This window comes from Mixophyes fleayi, chromosome 10 (genome assembly GCF_038048845.1).
Source record: "Mixophyes fleayi isolate aMixFle1 chromosome 10, aMixFle1.hap1, whole genome shotgun sequence".
NCBI lineage: Eukaryota > Metazoa > Chordata > Amphibia > Anura > Limnodynastidae > Mixophyes > Mixophyes fleayi.
The window spans coordinates 76,082,671-76,102,558 of record NC_134411.1 but is presented as its reverse complement, the minus strand read 5'-3'; the positions used below and the strand labels follow the sequence as shown (position 1 = coordinate 76,102,558).

General features: G+C 42.2%; 1 protein-coding gene across 1 annotated transcript in view; it reads left to right on the top strand.

The window, feature by feature from the left end:
• The window catches only part of LOC142103381 (5-hydroxytryptamine receptor 3A-like), a 44,523-nt gene extending 24,887 nt beyond the window's left edge, over window positions 1-19,636 (top strand). The window contains exons 5-8 of the mRNA XM_075187445.1: window positions 3,220-3,380; window positions 15,378-15,582; window positions 19,081-19,287; window positions 19,371-19,636. Of these exons, the coding sequence (XP_075043546.1) occupies window positions 3,220-3,380; window positions 15,378-15,582; window positions 19,081-19,287; window positions 19,371-19,636 (839 nt within the window). The remainder of the gene's footprint in view (window positions 1-3,219; window positions 3,381-15,377; window positions 15,583-19,080; window positions 19,288-19,370) is intronic.
• The last annotated feature ends 252 nt before the right edge of the window (window positions 19,637-19,888 follow it).

Sequence of the window (19,888 nt, the reverse complement as noted above, 5' to 3'; positions counted from 1 at the left end):
TGAGGAGGACTCAGTCTGGCTGGTGACTTGGGCTGCAGGACTGAATCTGATGGAGATTGTGGAGGAAGTTGACGAGGAGGGTGTTGCTGGTGTGTATCCAACTGGACCACGGGATTTAGGTGTCCCTGTACCGATGAGGGTCCTAGCCCCAGTTCCTGAACTAACCACTGAACTATGAAGGTTATTCAGGTGACGTATAAGGGAGGATGTTCCTAGGTGGGCAAGATCCTTACCCCTGCTTATTTGAGCTTTACATAAGCTACATATTGCCATACATTGGTTGTCTGGATTTGGATAAAAATAACTCCAGACCGAAGAGGTGCATTTTTTGGTCTTCTGACCAGGCATGACGATGGGCTTTTTCATCCCATGGACATCAGCTGTTTCCCCCCCTGGTGCCTCATTTACAATAACCACATCACCATCCTCATCATCAAGTTCCTCCACAGCGCCAGCTACATCATCAATAGCCTCCTCCCGAGCCACCTCTTCCCGTACAGTGATGGGAAGGTCAGGCTTGACAACCACCAACACGCTTGGACTCGCCTTGGGGATTTGTGATAATTTCTCTTTAGAAGGCAGAGTTGTTTGCTGTTTTGTTGCTGACAGCATAACTCTCTTCAATTTTTTGTAGGGGGGGGGAGGAGGAGGAGGGCTAAGATCCGTGGGTGAAGCTGAACCACTAGTCATGAACACGGGCCAGGGCCTAAGCCGTTCCTTGCCACTCCGTGTCGTAAATGGCATATTGGCAACTTTACGTTTCTCCTCAGATGATTTTAAGTTTCTCTTTTTGCTACTTTTTCTTAACTTGGGCTTTTTGGATTTTACATGCCCGGTACTACGAGATTGGGCATCGGGCTTGGAAGACGACGTTGATGGCATTTCATCGTCTATGTCATGACTAGTGGCAGCAGCTTCAGCATTAGGAGGAAGTGGGTCTTGATCTTTCCCTACTTTATCCTCCAAATTTTTGGTCTCCATTATATGTAGCACAAGATACTGCAGAATGTGTGAACTTGGTAATATTGCAGTACCAATGGACTTATAATGCTGGATTGGTTTTGCAAATTTGGTTATAATTATTATATATATTTTTTTTTTTTAAATTTTTTATTTTTTTTTACTTTTTTTTTATTTTTTACAAACTTGGGAATAATGGGGAAATAACTATGCCCTTAGAAGCACAGAGCACAGGACACAGCACCACTGGACTGAACAGGACACGGCACAGGACCCAGCAGCACTACGGAACTCAGCAGGACAGAGCACAGGACACAGCACCACTGGACTGATACTGCAGAATGTGTAAACTTTGTAATATTGCAGTACCACTGGACTTTTACTGCTGAATGTGTGAACTTGGTAATATTGCAGTACCAATGGACTTATAATGCTGGATTGGTTTTGCAAATTTGGTTATAATTATTATATATTTTTTTTTTTTTTAATTTTTTTATTTTTTTTTACTTTTTTTTTATTTTTTACAAACTTGGGAATAATGGGGAAATAACTATGCCCTTAGAAGCACAGAGCACAGGACACAGCACCACTGGACTGAACAGGACACGGCACAGGACCCAGCAGCACTACGGAACTCAGCAGGACAGAGCACAGGACACAGCACCACTGGACTGATACTGCAGAATGTGTAAACTTTGTAATATTGCAGTACCACTGGACTTTTACTGCTGAATGTGTGAACTTGGTAATATTGCAGTACCAATGGGCTTATACTGCAGGATTGGTTGTGAAAATTTTGTGGTAATTAAAAAATATTAAAGTAGTTTTTGGTATTTTATAAAAAAAACTTTTTTTTATTTTTTTAAACACAGGGGAATATTGGGGAAATAACTATGCCCTTAGAAGCACAGAGCACAGGACACAGCACCACTGGACTGAACAGGACACAGCACAGGACCCAGCAGCACCACTGACCTCAGAAGGACAGAGCACAGCACACAGCACCACTGGACTGATACTGCAGAACACAGCACAGCACAGCACAGCACAGCACTAAACAGCACAGCACTAAACAGCACAGAACTAAACAGCACAGAACTAAACAGCACAGAGGACCACCTAACACACCCTCCCTCTACCCTGATCAATGCCCGAGTGAAGATGGCGGCGACTAGCGGGGAATTTATAGGATCCGAGTATCGCGAGATCCGACAACGGGATTATGAGTCAGAGCCTCAGTTTCACTTTTGAATTTGGCGCCAATACCCGGATCTGTCTCGGATCCGACTCGGATCCGCAACGTTCGGGTGGGCTCGGATTTCAGAAATCCGAGCGCGCTCATCCCTAATTAATATGTATATTGTGGGGTCATTTAACAAGGAGGGCCATTCAAAGTCAAACCTCCAGTTCACCCATTTGCAGGTTGGAAAATGGCAAGTACTCATCATCATCATCATCATCATTTATTTATATAGCGCCAACATATTCCGTAGCGCTTTACTCCAGGTTGGGTATAGAACTTAGAAGAATGTCCTTGAAATCCTCCTATGGGTCAACTGACCATCCATATCTGCTCCATCAGTTGTGGTAGCACCGGCCCTGTTCATAGCTGAACTACGTTTCAAAAATGTAAAATTTGCCATTCAGAGGACAAATGTGATTACAAAAATGATCTCTATATTTAGGTAAGACTGTATAATTGGCCAATGAGTTGTTAATCAGCAGGACTCCCTAATTTTGTTTTCATCTCTTTTGTATAGAACATGTATAAAAGTTATGTTAGATATTTGTTAGATATATACCACAAGTTAACCCGTGCATGATACTCATGCATTCTAGTCAAATCAAGCTACTTAAGGTGTTAAAAAGGTTCTTGTCATGCATTTTGGGCCTAGCCCAGGCCTCCTCAGGGGAAGAGCGTTACTTCCCGACGCAAGCGCCCTTTTTTTAACGTGGTTTTGTCCACATGTCACCACCTCATCATTTTTCTCCATCACCTCATCCTTCATCTTCATCGCCACATCCTTCATCAAGCTACTTAAGGTGTTAAAAACTCCCCACTGTCACCCCCGGCAACCACCAACCACTCCCAACTGTCACTTCTCCTTCAAGAAATAGGTGGCGCTGCAGCTTGTTTTTTTTTTCCCCATACACGCCACTAGGCATTTATATAGTAGATCTCAAACTCGCTTACATAGGCTATGGCTTTTATGGTCATTAATATAAATGTGACTATCAACTGCTTTTATGTTCCACCAGTTATGGATTTGATCATGGTGCCAAAGACCAACTCTTCCCAGGTCGTTAAAAACTCAAAAGAAGCGTTTATTAGTAAAGGAGACTGGAAACTGATTAACATCACTGTACATAATTTGACATATGGTTTCCTGGACAAAGGATTCAGCCAAGTCATTTATGAGGTGAGGCATTTACCAACAGCTTGATTAAACCAGATAGATAGAGGTGTTATAAGACAGGAACATTTTTTTTTCTGTATAAAGTATTAACACATTAACTCTTCAATTTGTAACAAAAGCATGCTAACACTTAATTGTCTGTAAATATTCAGCAAAACATTTCTGTTGTTTCTTTTTTTCTTTAAAACTCTGCATTTCTTTTAAACTGCATAAAAAACACAGAGATAGTGACACAGTCCAACAGTAGCACGGAAAGCAGCAACTCAAATCACATTGACAGCACACACCAGGAAAACATAGGGGCTAGCATTTCAGTTATTTCTAATGGAGAACTTTTTATTTATTTCCATATTTGTATTCATGGTTGCCATCATCAGTAAATTTAGTGACATGCAGTAAAAATATAGGGCTTTATTTCTAGAAGAGACGTAAACAGCGTTTTTGTGCATATGATCCATACAATTACTCTGCGCATGCCCAGAATCGGATCATACGCCACAGAACACAGCAATGTTCAATTCATCTTCGAGCGCAAAGGACGCTTACTACAGCCTACGATTTCAGGTTAGGGAATGGGGCGGGGAAAGGGGGGCGTGCCCCTAGTCAATGTACAGTAAGGGCGTGCCAAGCTCGAGTGCACGTAGCAGCATCCAATCCAAGCTCAGGGCATCGCTCAGGTACTTGTTTTTCAGCCATATCTCTTGCTCCAGCTACAGGTCTAGTCTAAGTGCTCATAATTTGTGATGACGGCTGAGTATATATGCCAGGACATGTGCTTGCAATCAGGATCAACTGTAAAAATGTATTTTATATACTGCAGACATCCATTGAAAAAATCCCCCAAAAAAACTCCACTTTTAATTGTTTTTATGTTTTATCACTAATGCCTATATTATTAACAGGCGACATTAATTGATCATTTCTTTTTTCTGCGTGTTCTTTTGTGAGTTTATATTCCACATAGGTATTGGACTTATCCTGCAGTGTCTTGTCTAGTAGGTCTAAACCTGTATTCCTCACGCCAAGTATCTTTAGATGCACTCCTTGTTGAATTCGTACATGTGTATACCCGATTTGCATGCGTTTATTAAAAACGCACATTACGTTCAGTATGCGTCCCTTAATGAATCAGACCCATAGTGTCATTATATACATAAGTGTAGATGTATGTCCTGCCTTGAGCTCAAGAGAACTGACATCAGGAATTGGTGGAAGGGATCAAGTATCTTGTCAGTTATTACTGCTTGTGTGTTGTTGAGTAACACATTTGTGTTACATCGCTCCTCCACACTTGCATCCAATTTTTATTAGCACCAATTTACAGTAAGTACCAAACAAATTTTAGACACTGCAGGCTTGTAAACCCCTTTCTTATCTTCTACGTACCTCCTTCCCTCTAGATGCTGTTATTGCTTACATGTTTTGACAAATTTTAATCTAACATAACAATGAAGGTAGATTCAATTTGGCGCATGGTGACGCGTTATGTATCTGGAATTGTCCGCTGAGACATATCGCGTCTGTCCCTTTTTCCCTCAAGTACCATAATGGAATAAACCAACAAAGTTTACCCAATTTACAAAGTTGGCCTTCCTAGAAGCATACACTTTAGTTCCAGGCCCTCCTTTGTTTTTGTTAACCCCATAAACATAGTTCACCTTAAAATAACTGGTACCTAATCAAGTGAATTACTGGTGGTCAGTTCATGTACAATCCTTTTCGATAGAATTATTAGTTGACCGCTATGCTGGGACTATACATCTTTTCATTATTTAATGCAAATAGTTACCCAGGTCTGGCCCAGCCAAACTGATGACTATGATTGACATTGAATTTTTCACCCTAAATGCTTTACCTTTTACGGTAAAATGCTTTACTGGTATTCATTTGAGTGGCAGTATTCAGAGCCCAAAGAACTTTCTTAATATTTCTGGAGTAGTTATTGGTATCCAAGAGGTTTAGATATCTCATTGAATTTGTCTTCCTCTTACTTAGGAACCATCCCCAAAAGTGATATAACCAGAACGTTTATAGAGATCTAACAAATGGCCCTGACATTCTCTTTAGTCAAATATCTCAGCTGATGCTTGGATTTCCCCTTTAACTAGTCTTTTCCAGAATATGCAAAAGTGTTCTTCTCCAACTTCATTGTCTTTGGGGCATTCTGTCTGTGTATGTGAAACAGTGCAAGATGAGCAAATATGTCTGAATTTTCAAGCTAAACAATATAACACTGTTGTGCGTTATATGCCCAACATTCCATCCTTGGCCTAAACTACTCTTTTCCACTAATATTTCTGCTTAGTGACATGACATGGGAGACTAAGCATGGCCAGAAGGCCAGGTCATTTTGGCCAAACCTTAATTAAGCATTCTAATCATCTTTTTCGTGAACATTCCACCATCTTTTCCCCACCTGGAGTCGACCAAAAACACTGTTTTGTGTTATAGTCGACTTTGAAGCTAAAGTAGAGGATCGAACCATTGTATTACATGTAGACTTTATTTCTTGCTTTAACATGGTCCTCCTTATCTTGCACTGCCTCCCTTATGACTTCAAATTAGGGATGTTCATTGACTCCTGTGTTTTGGTTTTGGATCTGTATTAACTTTGTGTTTTGGTTTTGACAAAACTGCCCTCACCTGTTTTGGTTTTGGATGTGTATTTTGTTTTAAAAAATTGCTAAAATCACATAATTTGGCTCTTTTTTGGTTCCTACATTATTATCAACCTCAATGACTCTAATTTTCAGTAACTTCCAGCCAATTTTGACCACCTCATAGGTCACAATATTATTTTCACCCAGTTGTGGCCAAAGACTGCAGTGAACTGGCTGGATGCTAAGCGACAGAGCAACAGCACAAACACATGGCAGTTTATAGCACATTTAGGAAACACTTCCACACAGCAGTGGCAGAAAAGAAAAGCGGTGCAAGATGGAATTGTCCTTGGGATTGAAAAGGACATGTACAGTTTAACAAACCAAGCACTTTAATGACAAGGAGTGCCACTTTTGTGGCTGAAGAGCTTGGATTGTTTGGGCCCTCACAAAACAAGCAACCAAAGGTCTTAAGGCAGCTAAGCTAACAGTGCTATCATTGAACTCTACAGTGGCAAGATGTCATCATCCTCACCTTCATCAGTATGTACATCATCCTTACACAATATTAATTCATTCCTGCTGGAATCCACCATTACAGAAGTCTCTGTACTTTGCTGTAATTGCTTGTAAAGGTCTTCCTCGTGGAATTTGTAGTTCATTTTGATGAACATCATCTTGTCCACATTTTTAGGAAGTAGCCTCCTACGCCGATCGCTGACAAAGTTCCTGGCTGTGCTGAAACTTTTTCTGAGTACACACTGGAGGGTGGGCAGCTTAGGTATTGCAAAGTGAGTTTGTACATGGGTCTCCAAATTGCCTTTTTATCCTCCCAATATATAAAGGGACTGTCTGACATGTCTACTTGTACATTGTAATTAAAATAATCCTCCACCATTCTTTAGATATTGATAGTAGGATCAGGTGGCGTTATGACAGAGATGTCACGACTTTTGGGCAATTCTTTTAAACCAAACCAGATGCCAAAATGTTGTGCTGCTCATGTGCATCACCACTAGCTCTCTTGGGAAAGCTAAGTTTTGCAAACCACAATGCAGTTTATAGTACATCTATGAAACATTTTCACACAGCATTGGCAGAAAAGAAAAGTGGTGCAAGATGGAATTGTCCTTGGGCCCTCCGATCCACCCTTATGCTGGATATTAAAAAGGACATGTATAGTTTAACAAACCAAGCACTCTAGCGACAAGAAGTGCCACTTTTGTGGTTGAAGAGCCTGGTTTGTTTAGGCCACCACAAAAAATGCTACCATAAGGCAGCAAAGCTACCAGTGCTATTAATGAAGTCTAAGACTGAAGCGAGCTGGCTGGTTAATTATTGGTCAGAGCAATGGCACAAACACATGGCAGTTCATAGCACATCTAGGAAACATTGCCACACAGCTGTGGCAGAAAAGAAAAGTGGTGCAAGATGGAATTGTCCTTGGGCCCTCACACAAACCCTTACATTGGATTGACATAAAATGATTGATGGGCAGCAGACTAGATAAAGTTAAGGCAACAATATAATGACAGTATTATTAGGACAACAATTGAAATGTAGACAGTATTATCTCTTGCCCTTTCCCTGGCCCTATCCCTAGACCTGTCCCTATCCCTGTCCCTAGACCTGTCCTTAACCATATACCTAGCCCTATAATAATACTGTCCACATTTGAATAGTCTACCTAATCATACTGTCCACTATGTGAATTGGCGACCCAATAATACTGTTGACAACTAAATTGTTGACTGTTGCACAAGCTGATAGCCCAAGGCCAGAATGTCAAACAATGCAAGATGGTATTGTAGAGACTTATGAGGACTACACATGTAAACAAGACACCCTCCAGCAGAGGGTGCAACAGTTACTGGAGTCCATGGGGAATGGAACAGATTCTTCCTCACTATCCTCAGAGAAGCCAGCGGCACAAGACACTATGACTACACATGACTGTAATGGTTATAGTAGAAACCATTTGAAACCCTCAACAAGCTTCTTCACTACAGCAAGCCACCATGATCATTGATGAAATTCTGAAGAAAGTCATGGACAACATAGACAACATAGAAATAATCAGTTGATGTCTTTGTATGCCTGCTGTACCTCAGATGTTCCACCGGGACCCATTGATCAGAAATTCCAGTCCATTTTTAGTGGATGTGCACTAGAGGATAAAAAAAAAAAAGAAAAGAAGCAAACGTGCATGGCTTAATCTTTCAGACAATCGTATGCTACTGACAGGATCAACCAGGTAGCTTCCTTCTCCCGGCGGAAGAGGGCAGCTTATGCACAGTATCAAGCTACCTTGAAGAACCAATCATTAAATCCCACCCGGTCACCAGTATGTTAAAAAGGTTTAACAAACTCTCACAGAAATAGGAGGGGAAGCAGGTACAGTTTAACAAACCAAGCACTTTAGCGACAAGGAGTGCCACTTTTGTGGCTGTAGTGCTTGGTTTGTTTGGGCTCCCACAAAACAAGCTATCAATGAACTTAAGGCAGCAAATCTAACAGTGCTGCCAATGAACTCTACAATGGCAAGTCATGCACCAGTGGAAGCCGTTGTTGCACGTGATAAAAAGGCCATCGTCATACCTGGGCATAAGACCAAAAAAATCCACCTCTTATGTGTGAAATTATTTTGACCCAAATCTTGACAACAGTTGTCTAGCCATTTGTAGCATTTGTAAAGCCACAGTCAGTAGAGGTAGGGACCTTAATCATCTAGGAACCTCAACCATGTTACGGCATTTGCAGCAGTTCATGACAAGCTCTTGAAGCTCTTGAGAAAATCAGAAACTTATAAAACAATAATCAGTACAGCATCAGCTAGCTCCCTTCTCTCAGCTAGATCATCAATATCCTCACTCGTGATCAAAGTTAGTCCTGCATCCAAGTTGCTAAAGCTAGATGACTCCACCCCTATCCAGGATTCCTCAGAAGAATCCTTGAGCGGCTGGGCCCGCTGCTGCTGCTCCTGTTGCTCTGGGTGGATATTCATATCAGAAGCAGGCCAAGAAAAAGACTACTAGCAGTTTCAAACAACAATTGACTGTTAAAAAATCCTTTGCAAGAGGAAGCAAGTATGACAGTTGTCACCCAGTTGCACAGTGGATCACAGGCGCCATGGTGACTATGCTAGTATTAGATCTGCGTCCAATATCCACCATTAATGCAGCAGGTTTTAGACAGTTAATTGAGGTCTCGTGTCCCTGTTTCCAAATTCCATCTCCAACACCATTTTACTAGACAAGCAATTCCTCACCTGTACCAGGAGGTTACAAAAAACCTAATTATTGGGCTACATAATGCCATTCTACCCACTGTACATTTATCCACAGATATATGGACAAGCAGAACTGGGCAAACAAAAGATTATATGACTGTGACAGCCCACTGGTTTGGTGAATCCCCTACAGAAGCAGGAACAGCAGCAGCATCTAACAAACAAAGCCAAATCTTTCAGAGGCTGGCTACTCTGTGTATCACCGGCTTCACTAAGAGGCATACCACTGACAACCTGTTAGAAAAGCCAAGGGATGTCATTGCAACATGGCTTATCCCGTTTGGACTATCCTCAGGATGTGTGATTTCTGATAACGCCACCAATATTGGGAGAGCATTACAGCTGGGTAAATTCCAATACACTCCCTGTTTTGCTCACACTATAAACTTGGTGGTACAGAGCTTTTTGAAAAATGACAGGCCCGAAAACTTTTGGGACGTTTTCTGCATTCTGCAACAGCATGTAGGAGATTGCAAAAGCTGCAAGAGGAATACAATTTGCCCTGCCACCAACTGAAGCAAGAGGTGGTAACAAATTCCACCCTCTATATGCTTCAGAGGATGGAGGAACAGTGAAAAGCCATCCATGTTTACTCAACAAGCCATGACATTGGGAAAGGAAGGGGAATGTACTTAAGTCCAGCGCAGTGGAGAATGCTTTCCATGTTGTGCAAGGTGCTGGAACTATTCGACGTAGTCACCTGTCAAGTGAGTTCAGACACTGCTAACTTGAGTTAAGTGATTCCCATAATTAGACTTTTGGAAAAGCAGCTCTGGAAATTGAAGGAGGAGATGAAACAAAGCAATTACGGTAAGTATATCGGACTTAGATCAAGTACTTTATTTGTTTTACCAGGATCCAAGAGTTATCAACATCTTGAAATCGGATCAATATATTTAGGTGACTGTGCATGATCCTAGGTTTAAGAGCTGTGTCTGTGCTTTCTTTCACACTGACCCAGATCTCAAGATATGCAATGAGCTCCTGATGAGCAATTTGACAGCTCAAGTGGTACATGACCCAACAACGTCTCCTCCCTCAGTTTCTCAGGCAACTGCTGCTAGGAAAAAGCTTTCCCAAGAGACCCAGTGGTGATGCAAAAGAGTCAGCAAAACATTTTGACATATGGTCTAAAAGGATTTCCCAAAAATCGTGACACCTCTGCCATAAAATGAACTACAAATTCCATGAGGAAGGCCTTTACCGGCAATTACATTAAATTACAGAGGCTTCTGCAATGGTGGATTCCAAAAGGGATGAATTAATATTATGTGAGGATGATGTACACACTGATGGGGGTTAGGATGATGACAGTGTAGATTGCAGATGCTGGGATCTAGCTAAGAGAAGGGAGCTAGCTGATGCTGGACTGCTTGTTGTTATTTTGGGTGTTATGATTCCTAGTGAATTCAGAATGAGGAAATAGCAGTAGAAACGCCAAGTGTCTTTATTTAGGCAAAATATGTGAACAAGGATTCAGTTCATGGAATATGCTGATTTCAGGTAGCAGAATTAACAGTATACTCCAATACACAAGTATGAGCAGGTGTGATGAATGACAAGAATAGTCCATAGAAGTAGCATGTTTCAAGCAATGATTTAAATGGCAAATACGGTTCGAAATGCAGGAACAAGTAGATTACTGTTAGCAGTCGCGGCGGCCGCGGGCACCGCCAAGACTCTCACCTAGTTCCTGCAGGCGTCCCGGTCGTCGCTATGGCAACCAGGACGTCACTTCCTGCTTTTACCCAACCGTTGCCAGGGCAACGGTCGGATGCTAATTACAGGGGCGCTGCGTCCCGGCAGCTGGGAACAGCCGGGCGCATGCGCAAAAGCGCCCACAGGCCTGTGGGCTGATTAATATGGCAGGATTGAGTCTGCCCATGTGATTTCAGAGCTAGGCTCTGATTGGCCACTACTGGTATTTAAGGCAGTGAGGTCTGCAGCCTCACTGCTGGTTATAGCGTTCTGTCCTCAGTCCTGCTGCCTGCTTGTGCTATCCGTTTTGGTTCCTGCTACCTTGGATTTGACTACCCGTGTTTGACCCCTGCTTGTTATTGGACCTGTGACCCTTCTCTTCTGACCTTGACCTTTGCCTGGAATTCGGATTTTGCTTCTCTGCCTGTGACCTTTTGACCTAGGATTCTTCTTATACTATAGTCCACCAATCACTCCACTTCTGGGAAACTCCTTTAAGTCAGTATAAGCTACTCGACCCTCGGTCGGCCCGCAGCCCAGTCTGTCCCCACCACTAGGGGCTCCAGCGAACACCTGGCCTTCTGAGTAGTTCCCGAGTTTCACTATACTGACTTGGGAGTTTCTAACAATTACGTTACCCAGGTGCCAGGAGGCACAAGGCACCAGATTATGGAGGCCGGGATCAGGATTCCAGTTAGCAAGAGGCACAAGGCAGTCCAGGGAAGCAGGACTAGCTGAGTCCAGTGATCAGGCAGAGTTCAGGGCAACAAGCGTACAAACAGAATCCAGTAGTCAGGCAGAGGTCAGGGTCACAAGCGAACATGCATAATCCGGTAAACAGACAGAGGTCAGAGCAACAGGCAAACAAGTAAGTCCGGTAATCAGGCAGATGGTCACAACGAGAGATCATACAGCAATGATGTAAACTGGAATAGGGTCTAAACAGGAAACGAGCAGCAGCCAGATATAAATGATGAACTGCACAGAACACAGATTGAGGCAGGTATATGAAGCTCTGAGACAAGTGCTGGTACTTAATCAGGTAAGGAGATTCTCTCCTACAGGCAAATTGTATAGTTCAGGGGCAAAACAGCAGCCCCTCTGGTGGAATTAAGGTACTACTGCCACATACAAAGTATAGGCAGAGTCGTAACATTGGGTAGAATGACATGTTGGCAATTTTATGTTTTTCTACAGTAAACTTTCCCTTTATTTGAGAGGTGTTTTTTTCTTTACCAATGTAAAAGCTTGTTTTTTTGGACTTCAGTTTCCCTGACTTAAACACACTATGCCAATAAGCATAGGCTTCAGTAGATGATGTAGAAGGACTAGTATCATCATGACTGGTGGCAGCTCCTGCTCATTTGTCGACTGATTATGATCCATAATGATGGCACAGAGCAATGGCAATGAGGAGTGACAAGAACAATGCTACCCCTGATTCTGTGTGAGCAATGGCATTGAGCAAATGCACTGTAGACTAGAGAGTAACAAGAACACTGTTATACTTGTTTCTGTGTGAGCAATGGCACTGTAGACTGGAGAGTGATAAAAATGCTACTACCCCTCCTCTTTCTGTGTGAGCAATGGCACTGTAGATTGGAGAGTGACAAGAACATTGCTACCCCTATTTCTGTGTGAACAATAGCACTGAGCAATGGCACTGGAGACTGTAGAGTGACAGGAACATTACTACCACTGTTTCTGTGTGAGCAATGGCACTGAGCAATGGTACTGGAGACTGAAGAATGACAAGAACACTGATATCCCTGTTTCTGTGTGAGCAATGGCACTGTTGACTGGAGAGTGTCAAGAACACTGCTACCCCTGTTTCAGTTTGAGCAATGGCACTGTAGACTGGAGAGTGATAAGAACACTGCTACCCTTGTTTCTGTGTGAGCAATGACATTGAGCAATGGCCCTGTAGACTGGAGCGTGACAAGAGCACTGCCACCCCTCCTGCTTTTATATGAGAAATGGCACAGAGCAATGGCACTGTAGACTGGAGAGTCACAAGAACATTGCTACCCTTGTTTCTGTGTGAAGCAATGGCATTATAGACTGGAGTGACAAGAATACTGCTACCCCTGTTTCTGTGTGAGCAATGGCACTGAGCAATGGCACTGTAAACTGGAGAGTGACAAGAACACTGCCACCCTTCCTGCTTCTGTGTGAGCAATGTCACTGTAGAGTGGAGAGTGACAAGAACACTGCTACTCCTGTTCCTGTGTGAGCAATGGCACTGGAGAGTGACACGAACACTGCCACCCCTCCTGCTTCTGTGTGAGCAATGGCACAGAACAATGACACTATAGACTGGAGAGTGACAAGAACACTGCTACCCCTGTTTCTGTGTGAGCAATGGTACTAGAGACTGGAGAGCGACAGGAACACTGCTTCCCCTGTTTCTGTGTGAGTAATGGCACTGAGCAATGACACTGTAGACTGGAGCATGACAAGAACGTTGGTACACCTCCTATTGCTGTGTGAGCAACTGAGCAATGGCGCTGTGGACTGGAGAGTGGCAAGTACACTGCCACCCCTTCTGCTTCTGTGTGAGCAATGGCACTGTAGACTAAAGAGTGTCAAGAACATTGCTACCCCTGTTTCTGTTTGAAGCAATGACATTGTAGACTGGAGAGTGACAAGAACACTGCTCCCCTTTTTTCTTTGTGAGCAATGGCAGTGGAGACTGGAGGGTGACAAGAATGCTGCTACGCCTCCTGTTTCTGTGAGAGCAATGGTACTGGATACTGGAGAGTGACAAGAACACTACCACCCCCCCTCTTTCTGTGTGAGCAATGGCACTGAGCAATGGCACTGGAAACTGGAGACAGACAAGAACGCTGCTACCCCTCCTGTTTCTGTGTGAGCAATGGCAATGAGCAATGGCACTGGAGACTGGATAGTGACAAGAACAATGCTACCTGTCCTGTTTCTGTGTGAGCAATGGCACTGGAGTCTGAGAGGAATACTTCCACCCCTCCTGTTTCTGTGTGAGGAATGGCACTGTAGACTGGAGAGTGACAAGAACGCTGCTATCCCTCCTGTGACTGTGTGAGCAATGGCGCTGGATCTCCGGTGGAGGGAGGTACTTATGGAGTCCAAAATCTGCAAAATCCAACAACGCGACGATGACGCTTTGCCTCAATGTCAGATCCGAGGATGCAGGAAGTACAGAGCCGTCTCGGCTCGTTACTCGGATTTGCGCTGTTTGGGGGGCCTCAGTTTTTAGAAAATCGAGCCTGCGCATCCCTAGTTGATATGTATCAATGAATTCATCATGTGTTATCAATCTGATTACTTTTGCCGGCATGTAGAAATAAGTGGGGAAACAAGGCACAAGCAAGCATTTACAGTATGTGTCCTCAACCCCTAGTAACTTAACCCTTGCAGCGAACTCGTTATTTCTACGTCTACCTTTCCTAAACCATCAACTGAAAAGATTGCAGCTCTGCACATTGCATAGGGATCTATGGACACTGACAGGAGATATTTTGTCCGGTTTAACAATCGAATTAAACAATACGATGAGCTTTGGAACGATAATCGTTCATGGTTCAGTGTACACACTTAGGGCCTTTTTCATTAAGGAAAGATAAGTAAAAAATTGAGTGAGTTTTCTCCTGGACAAAACCATTTTACAATGCAAAGGGTGCAAATTAGATTTCTGTTTTGCACATAAGTTAAATACTGACTGTTTTTCATGTAGCACACAAATATCAACTTTAAATTTCAGTGTACAAATACGCTATAAAGTATTTGTGTGCTACATGAAAAAATAGACAGTATTTAACTTATGTGCAAAATAGAAATCTAATGTGCACCCCTTGCATTGTAACATGGTTTTGTCCAGAAGAAACCTTACTACAGTTTTTACTTATCTTTCCTTAAGGAATCAGGCCCTTAATGCGATATCGGGCCGCACGGTCGTTTATCGTTAGATTGACCCAATAATTAGCTGAAAGTACTGTAGTGTGTACCCAGCCTAAGACCCACCTATTGCTTCCTTTGGAGTTATGGGCTGGATCCATACTATTATAATGTGCGCTAACAGTGTTATGCTTATTCAGCCTAGACTAGGGAGTTCTGGATCTAATAATGGTAGAGTAGATGAGGATTTCTCTTATACATATAACATGATCACTGATGGGGACAGGACCTTTCCAGGGTGGGGTTGGATAGCTGCTGGTTTTGACAGGGAACATAGGTTTGAAGGATAAGGTTCTGTCTGGTGATGTGTGTGTGAGGCCACCGTTTACGTTCATGTTAAAGTTGTAATGGTGGCTGGTGCTATGGTGTGTAGTGTTTTGTGGTGGTATGGTACTGTGATCATGGCTATGAAGGTTAATAGTGAGCTGCACTTTGTAATGATTACCACTAAAATGACTGTGTTCCATGTTTGCTCTTCAGATTACCATACAGAGAGAGCCTATTCTCTATATAATTAACCTCATCGTCCCAGCCTGTTTCATGGTTTTCCTGGATATTGCCAGTATGCTCATTCAGTCCTATGAGGAAAGACTTAACTTCAAAATCAATGTCATCTTGGGGTTCTCGGTGCTTTTACTGATTCTGAATAATATTATGCCTCAGTCTGATACTACTCCGCTGTTGGGTATGTATTCATTAATAGATCATCATTTAACCTATGTTTACGCTCTATGTGCCAAGTACACTTTTTGACAATTATGTTATTATTTTCTAAAACGAAAAAGATTTAAATGCATTAGGTGCAGGGCCTTCTGGCTATCTGTAGATGGTTTTTAAGTTATTGCTTGTTTATATTTAATAAGCATATTTATAAGACAAAATTTGAAAAAAAGCATAAAAAGCATAGAGCGCTGCTTTAAAAATCTGAAAATGTGTCCGTTCATGAGCAATGAAAGTACTAGTGTATTAGTAAGTTGGAATATGTGCATACCTGAAAACAAATGTAATTATTTTACAGAGAAAGACAAATTCTGCTGTCTTCACTTTTCATGAAGGACAGATCAATTCTGTCACTACACACAGCCATATTTCTCTGAAAATTTGCCCTACATATCAACATGTCACTCCTACACTAACTAACTGGCACCCCTCTAATCTAGTATGCAATGCCCCTTCTGCATACAGAAAATTTAATCTATTGAGAATTTGGGACAGCTGCTGATTGTTCAGAAAGTGAGAGGAAGGAAACAAGAATTATAGGGGGGAATTCAATTCTCCACGATGAGCTGCCAGACAACACAGCGATGACCGGCTGCATTTATTTATGGGTACATCATAGTGCGAGCAAAAATCAGTCATGTTACATCACGGCAGAATGCCTTCAGAATTCTCCCCCATAGGGGTATAGTTACTAAACTGCGCATTTGAAAAAGTGGAAATGTTGCCTATAGCAACCAATCAGATTCTATCTGTCATTTTGTAGAATCCACTAAATAAATGAAAGCTAGAATCTGATTGGTTGCTATAGGCAACATCTCCATCTTTTCAAACCCGCAGTTTAGTAAATATACCCCATAGTGTCAGTGAAAGGGATGGACCTATTTAAGCAACCTGTCCATTAGGTGATCTGTGCTGCTTTGTACCTGCCCTATCATTAAGCAGGATATCGGGTGTAAGTGTAATACTGTGAAAAAACTTTACTAATTAAACTAGGACTGCTAGAAAGGTAAGGGTTAGAAGTCTTCAATCCTCTAATCTAAAATTGTTGTCATACTTCTGAAAATTGATTATAACATACTCTCTTGCATTTTAAATTCTCCTCTTCAATTCAAGTATTGACTTATAGCACCAAGAATAAAGAGAGATGGCAACAATTACATCTGAGAGGCACAAAAAGGGATTTTTTTCAGTACAGTTAGCATAAAAATAGGGACATTTCCAGGAAATAAATGTCAAGGGATGAATCTCGAATATATGGCACTGTCCCTTGAAATTAGGGAAACCCATGTTGCCTGCAAATTGTTTTTGAATACGAGGACTAGCACAAGGGATTTCTGGCTAAACTTTTCCTCCCAGTTGAAGGGGAGCTGGCATACATCGTAGGCAGCCCTGAATGTTTTTACTTCTTGGGTAACACCAGGCCAAATGAACCTGCACTGCAGACAGTGATCGGTATTGCAGATGTCTAAGTGCCTGGAAAATGGGACATTGTGAACCAATGCTAACAATAAAGCTATATACTTTTGGTGTACGATAAGGTGTTGAACAGCCATCCATGGCTCATAATGAGAACAAAAGTTATAGATTTGATATAACAGGCCCTCATCACATATAATCCAGTTCTTGTGGCTGGTGAATCAGCCTGTCAGGCTAGAGAAGGTTCAGTCTGTTGATCCTTCCAGATCTCTGCTCGGTCTACCTCTCCCATGTCTACCTCTGGGCAATGTGTGTCATTGTGAGATGACTCAGGTATCAGTGCTGGATTTGCAGTCAGGGTTGGTGGTGATATGGTCACCTGGTTGGGGTCCTGTCATCTGATGAAGGGGCCTCTCTCCTGAGCTGGCTGCAAGTGACCTCACTGACAAATTGGCTACATATGCCAAGCATTAGATCGTTACCTAGCAAAACATCTATAGGTAGGCTTTCCAACATTCCCACTTCCACAGACCTCTTTTCATGCCCCTAATCCAATTCAACATTTTGCCATGGGAGTATCTTTAATTTGGCCTCTGCCAAGGCAATACAGATCATTCTGTTGCAAAGTACTTTTTACCTCAGAACCATGTCAGGCTGTATTTAAGTAATTAAAGTGCCTGAGTCCCTCAGCCCCTAGACCACTTCCACTTCCCCTTCATCTTTGCAGGTTGCTGTTGTTCCCAAATATTCTGTGGGACACCCTCACCCCCCCCCCCCCCCCCCACCACCATGACCTCCACCTGAAACACAACAGGCAATCTTAACCTTTATTGTAATTTGTCTGGTACCCCCATCTCGTAACAACTCCACCCATTCACTAATGTCAGCTTTCTCTGTAATAATAAAACCAGTTATCACTGCAATAGGGCTCTTCACCCAGTTATAAATATGCACCTAAGCCTCTACATTTCTAGTTTAGGTGATGGTCTAAATATTTTCCAAAATTATGTTTATGAAAAATAATAGCTAGAAAAGAAGAAAAGAATTGTTTTGCTATACATGTATTCTGTAAAATGAATGTGTGATTTTTTTCATTGTAGAGGAATGTTTGGGTTTTTCATGGGTTTTCTACTTTCCAAACATTTTTTTAACCCACACATAGGAAGGGGGAAAGATCTTACACACTGTAGAGAAATGAAAGCTAGCTGCTGATAGGATGACTATAGGCTCAACCAATAGGGATTTATCTGTCATTACTAGCCATTAGCCAGTGTGAAAGATCCCACCGTCCTCATAGGTGTTCACAGAAGCAGACTAGCAGAAGTTCCAACCGATATTAAGTGTTGGACCTGCTAAAGTCGGTGGTAGTCAGCATATCGATGCTGACTACCCCGACAAGACTTACCCCGACGTCTTAACACCGAAGGGCTCCTTCCTGACGAGGCAGCAGGACGACTGATGTGCCCACCGACTGCAAGCACTGGCGATAAATGAAGAAGCCGGCTCGACTTGATGACGTCACTGGGAACTGCGATGCTGATATCGTTGCTGTTAAGGGGGTAATGTAAGTATGCGGCCATGGACAATGTACAACGCCTTCGGCGTGAAGACCTCGCGGTAACTCTTGCCGGAATAATCAGCATCATTCTTCCGTACCTCACCCATTAAAGTAAGTAAATTGTAAAGTTCCTAGATGAGCGACCCCCAAGTACTAGTGAGAAGGGCAGGGTAAGGTTTACAAAAATTTTATGTAAGCTAGGAAACCCCTTTTGCTAATTTGCATACAAAAATTAATTTTAAAAAAAAATGGCTAAATGTGTTTGCAAATAGAGCAATGTATGTTCTCAATTTTGGAAGTAAGTCTTTCTCATTGACACACACACGTGAAATATTACATAATATGAAACATTTCATGTTCTTTGACCTGTGCTGCTAAATAATTTTGGCAAATAGATTCACTTTTGTGCTATATCTTTTTCCTTTAATCTTGACCACTACACTAAATAGTAGTTATTACATTTTAAGCACTCTTTATTTCCTTGTACAGGTATTTTCTGCTGTGTGTGTATGGCTATGATGGTCCTTAGTATTATTGGAAATATCTGTTCCTCCTACATGCTGGAGTTGTCTGCCACCCTCCCACATGTCCCACCATGGTTAAAGACTCTTGTCCTGCACTATCTGGCATATATCTTGTGCTTCAGGAGAACTTTCAACAAACAAGAACTGGTTGCTGATGGGGCAATGCACAAAGGTTGGCATACACAGAAATGTATACTTAAGGTACAGGTGTGCCATAGCACAGGTGTTTTCATTAAATTATCTTATCTGTCAAAGGTTCTGAGGTAGAAATGAAGACCTTTACCAAAAATAAGAGGAAGAACCCACAGAAAGTCAAAGACAGCCCAGAAGTAAAGTTGTTGAAAATGGTTTTGGTCGAAATCCTAAAGATCCACCAGGAATTGATCCTCGCTAAGAATGAAGAAGAAGCCAAGTCAGAATGGTTTAAAGTGGTTCTTGTCATTGACCGTTTGATTATCATCTTGTATTTCCTCACTGTGGTTGGAATAGTAATCATTCTGATCAATGTTTGGTCTATGTGAATTATATTTATAAATAGCAAAAGTGACCTGGTTATTGCTCCATGTGATTACATACAAGTTTGCCTTTCCTATTATTTGTTTAATCATGTGGCCAGCGATGGATTCATGCTTTTGGGTGCTCGGGACAAGTAACTCGGCAGTGCCCCATGGTCTAAAATTATTGACGAAAAAGAGAGAGAAAATCTGTGTTATTGTTACCATCATATCTCTCTCATCGCCCACTCCATATCTCTCTCATCGCCCCCTCCATAT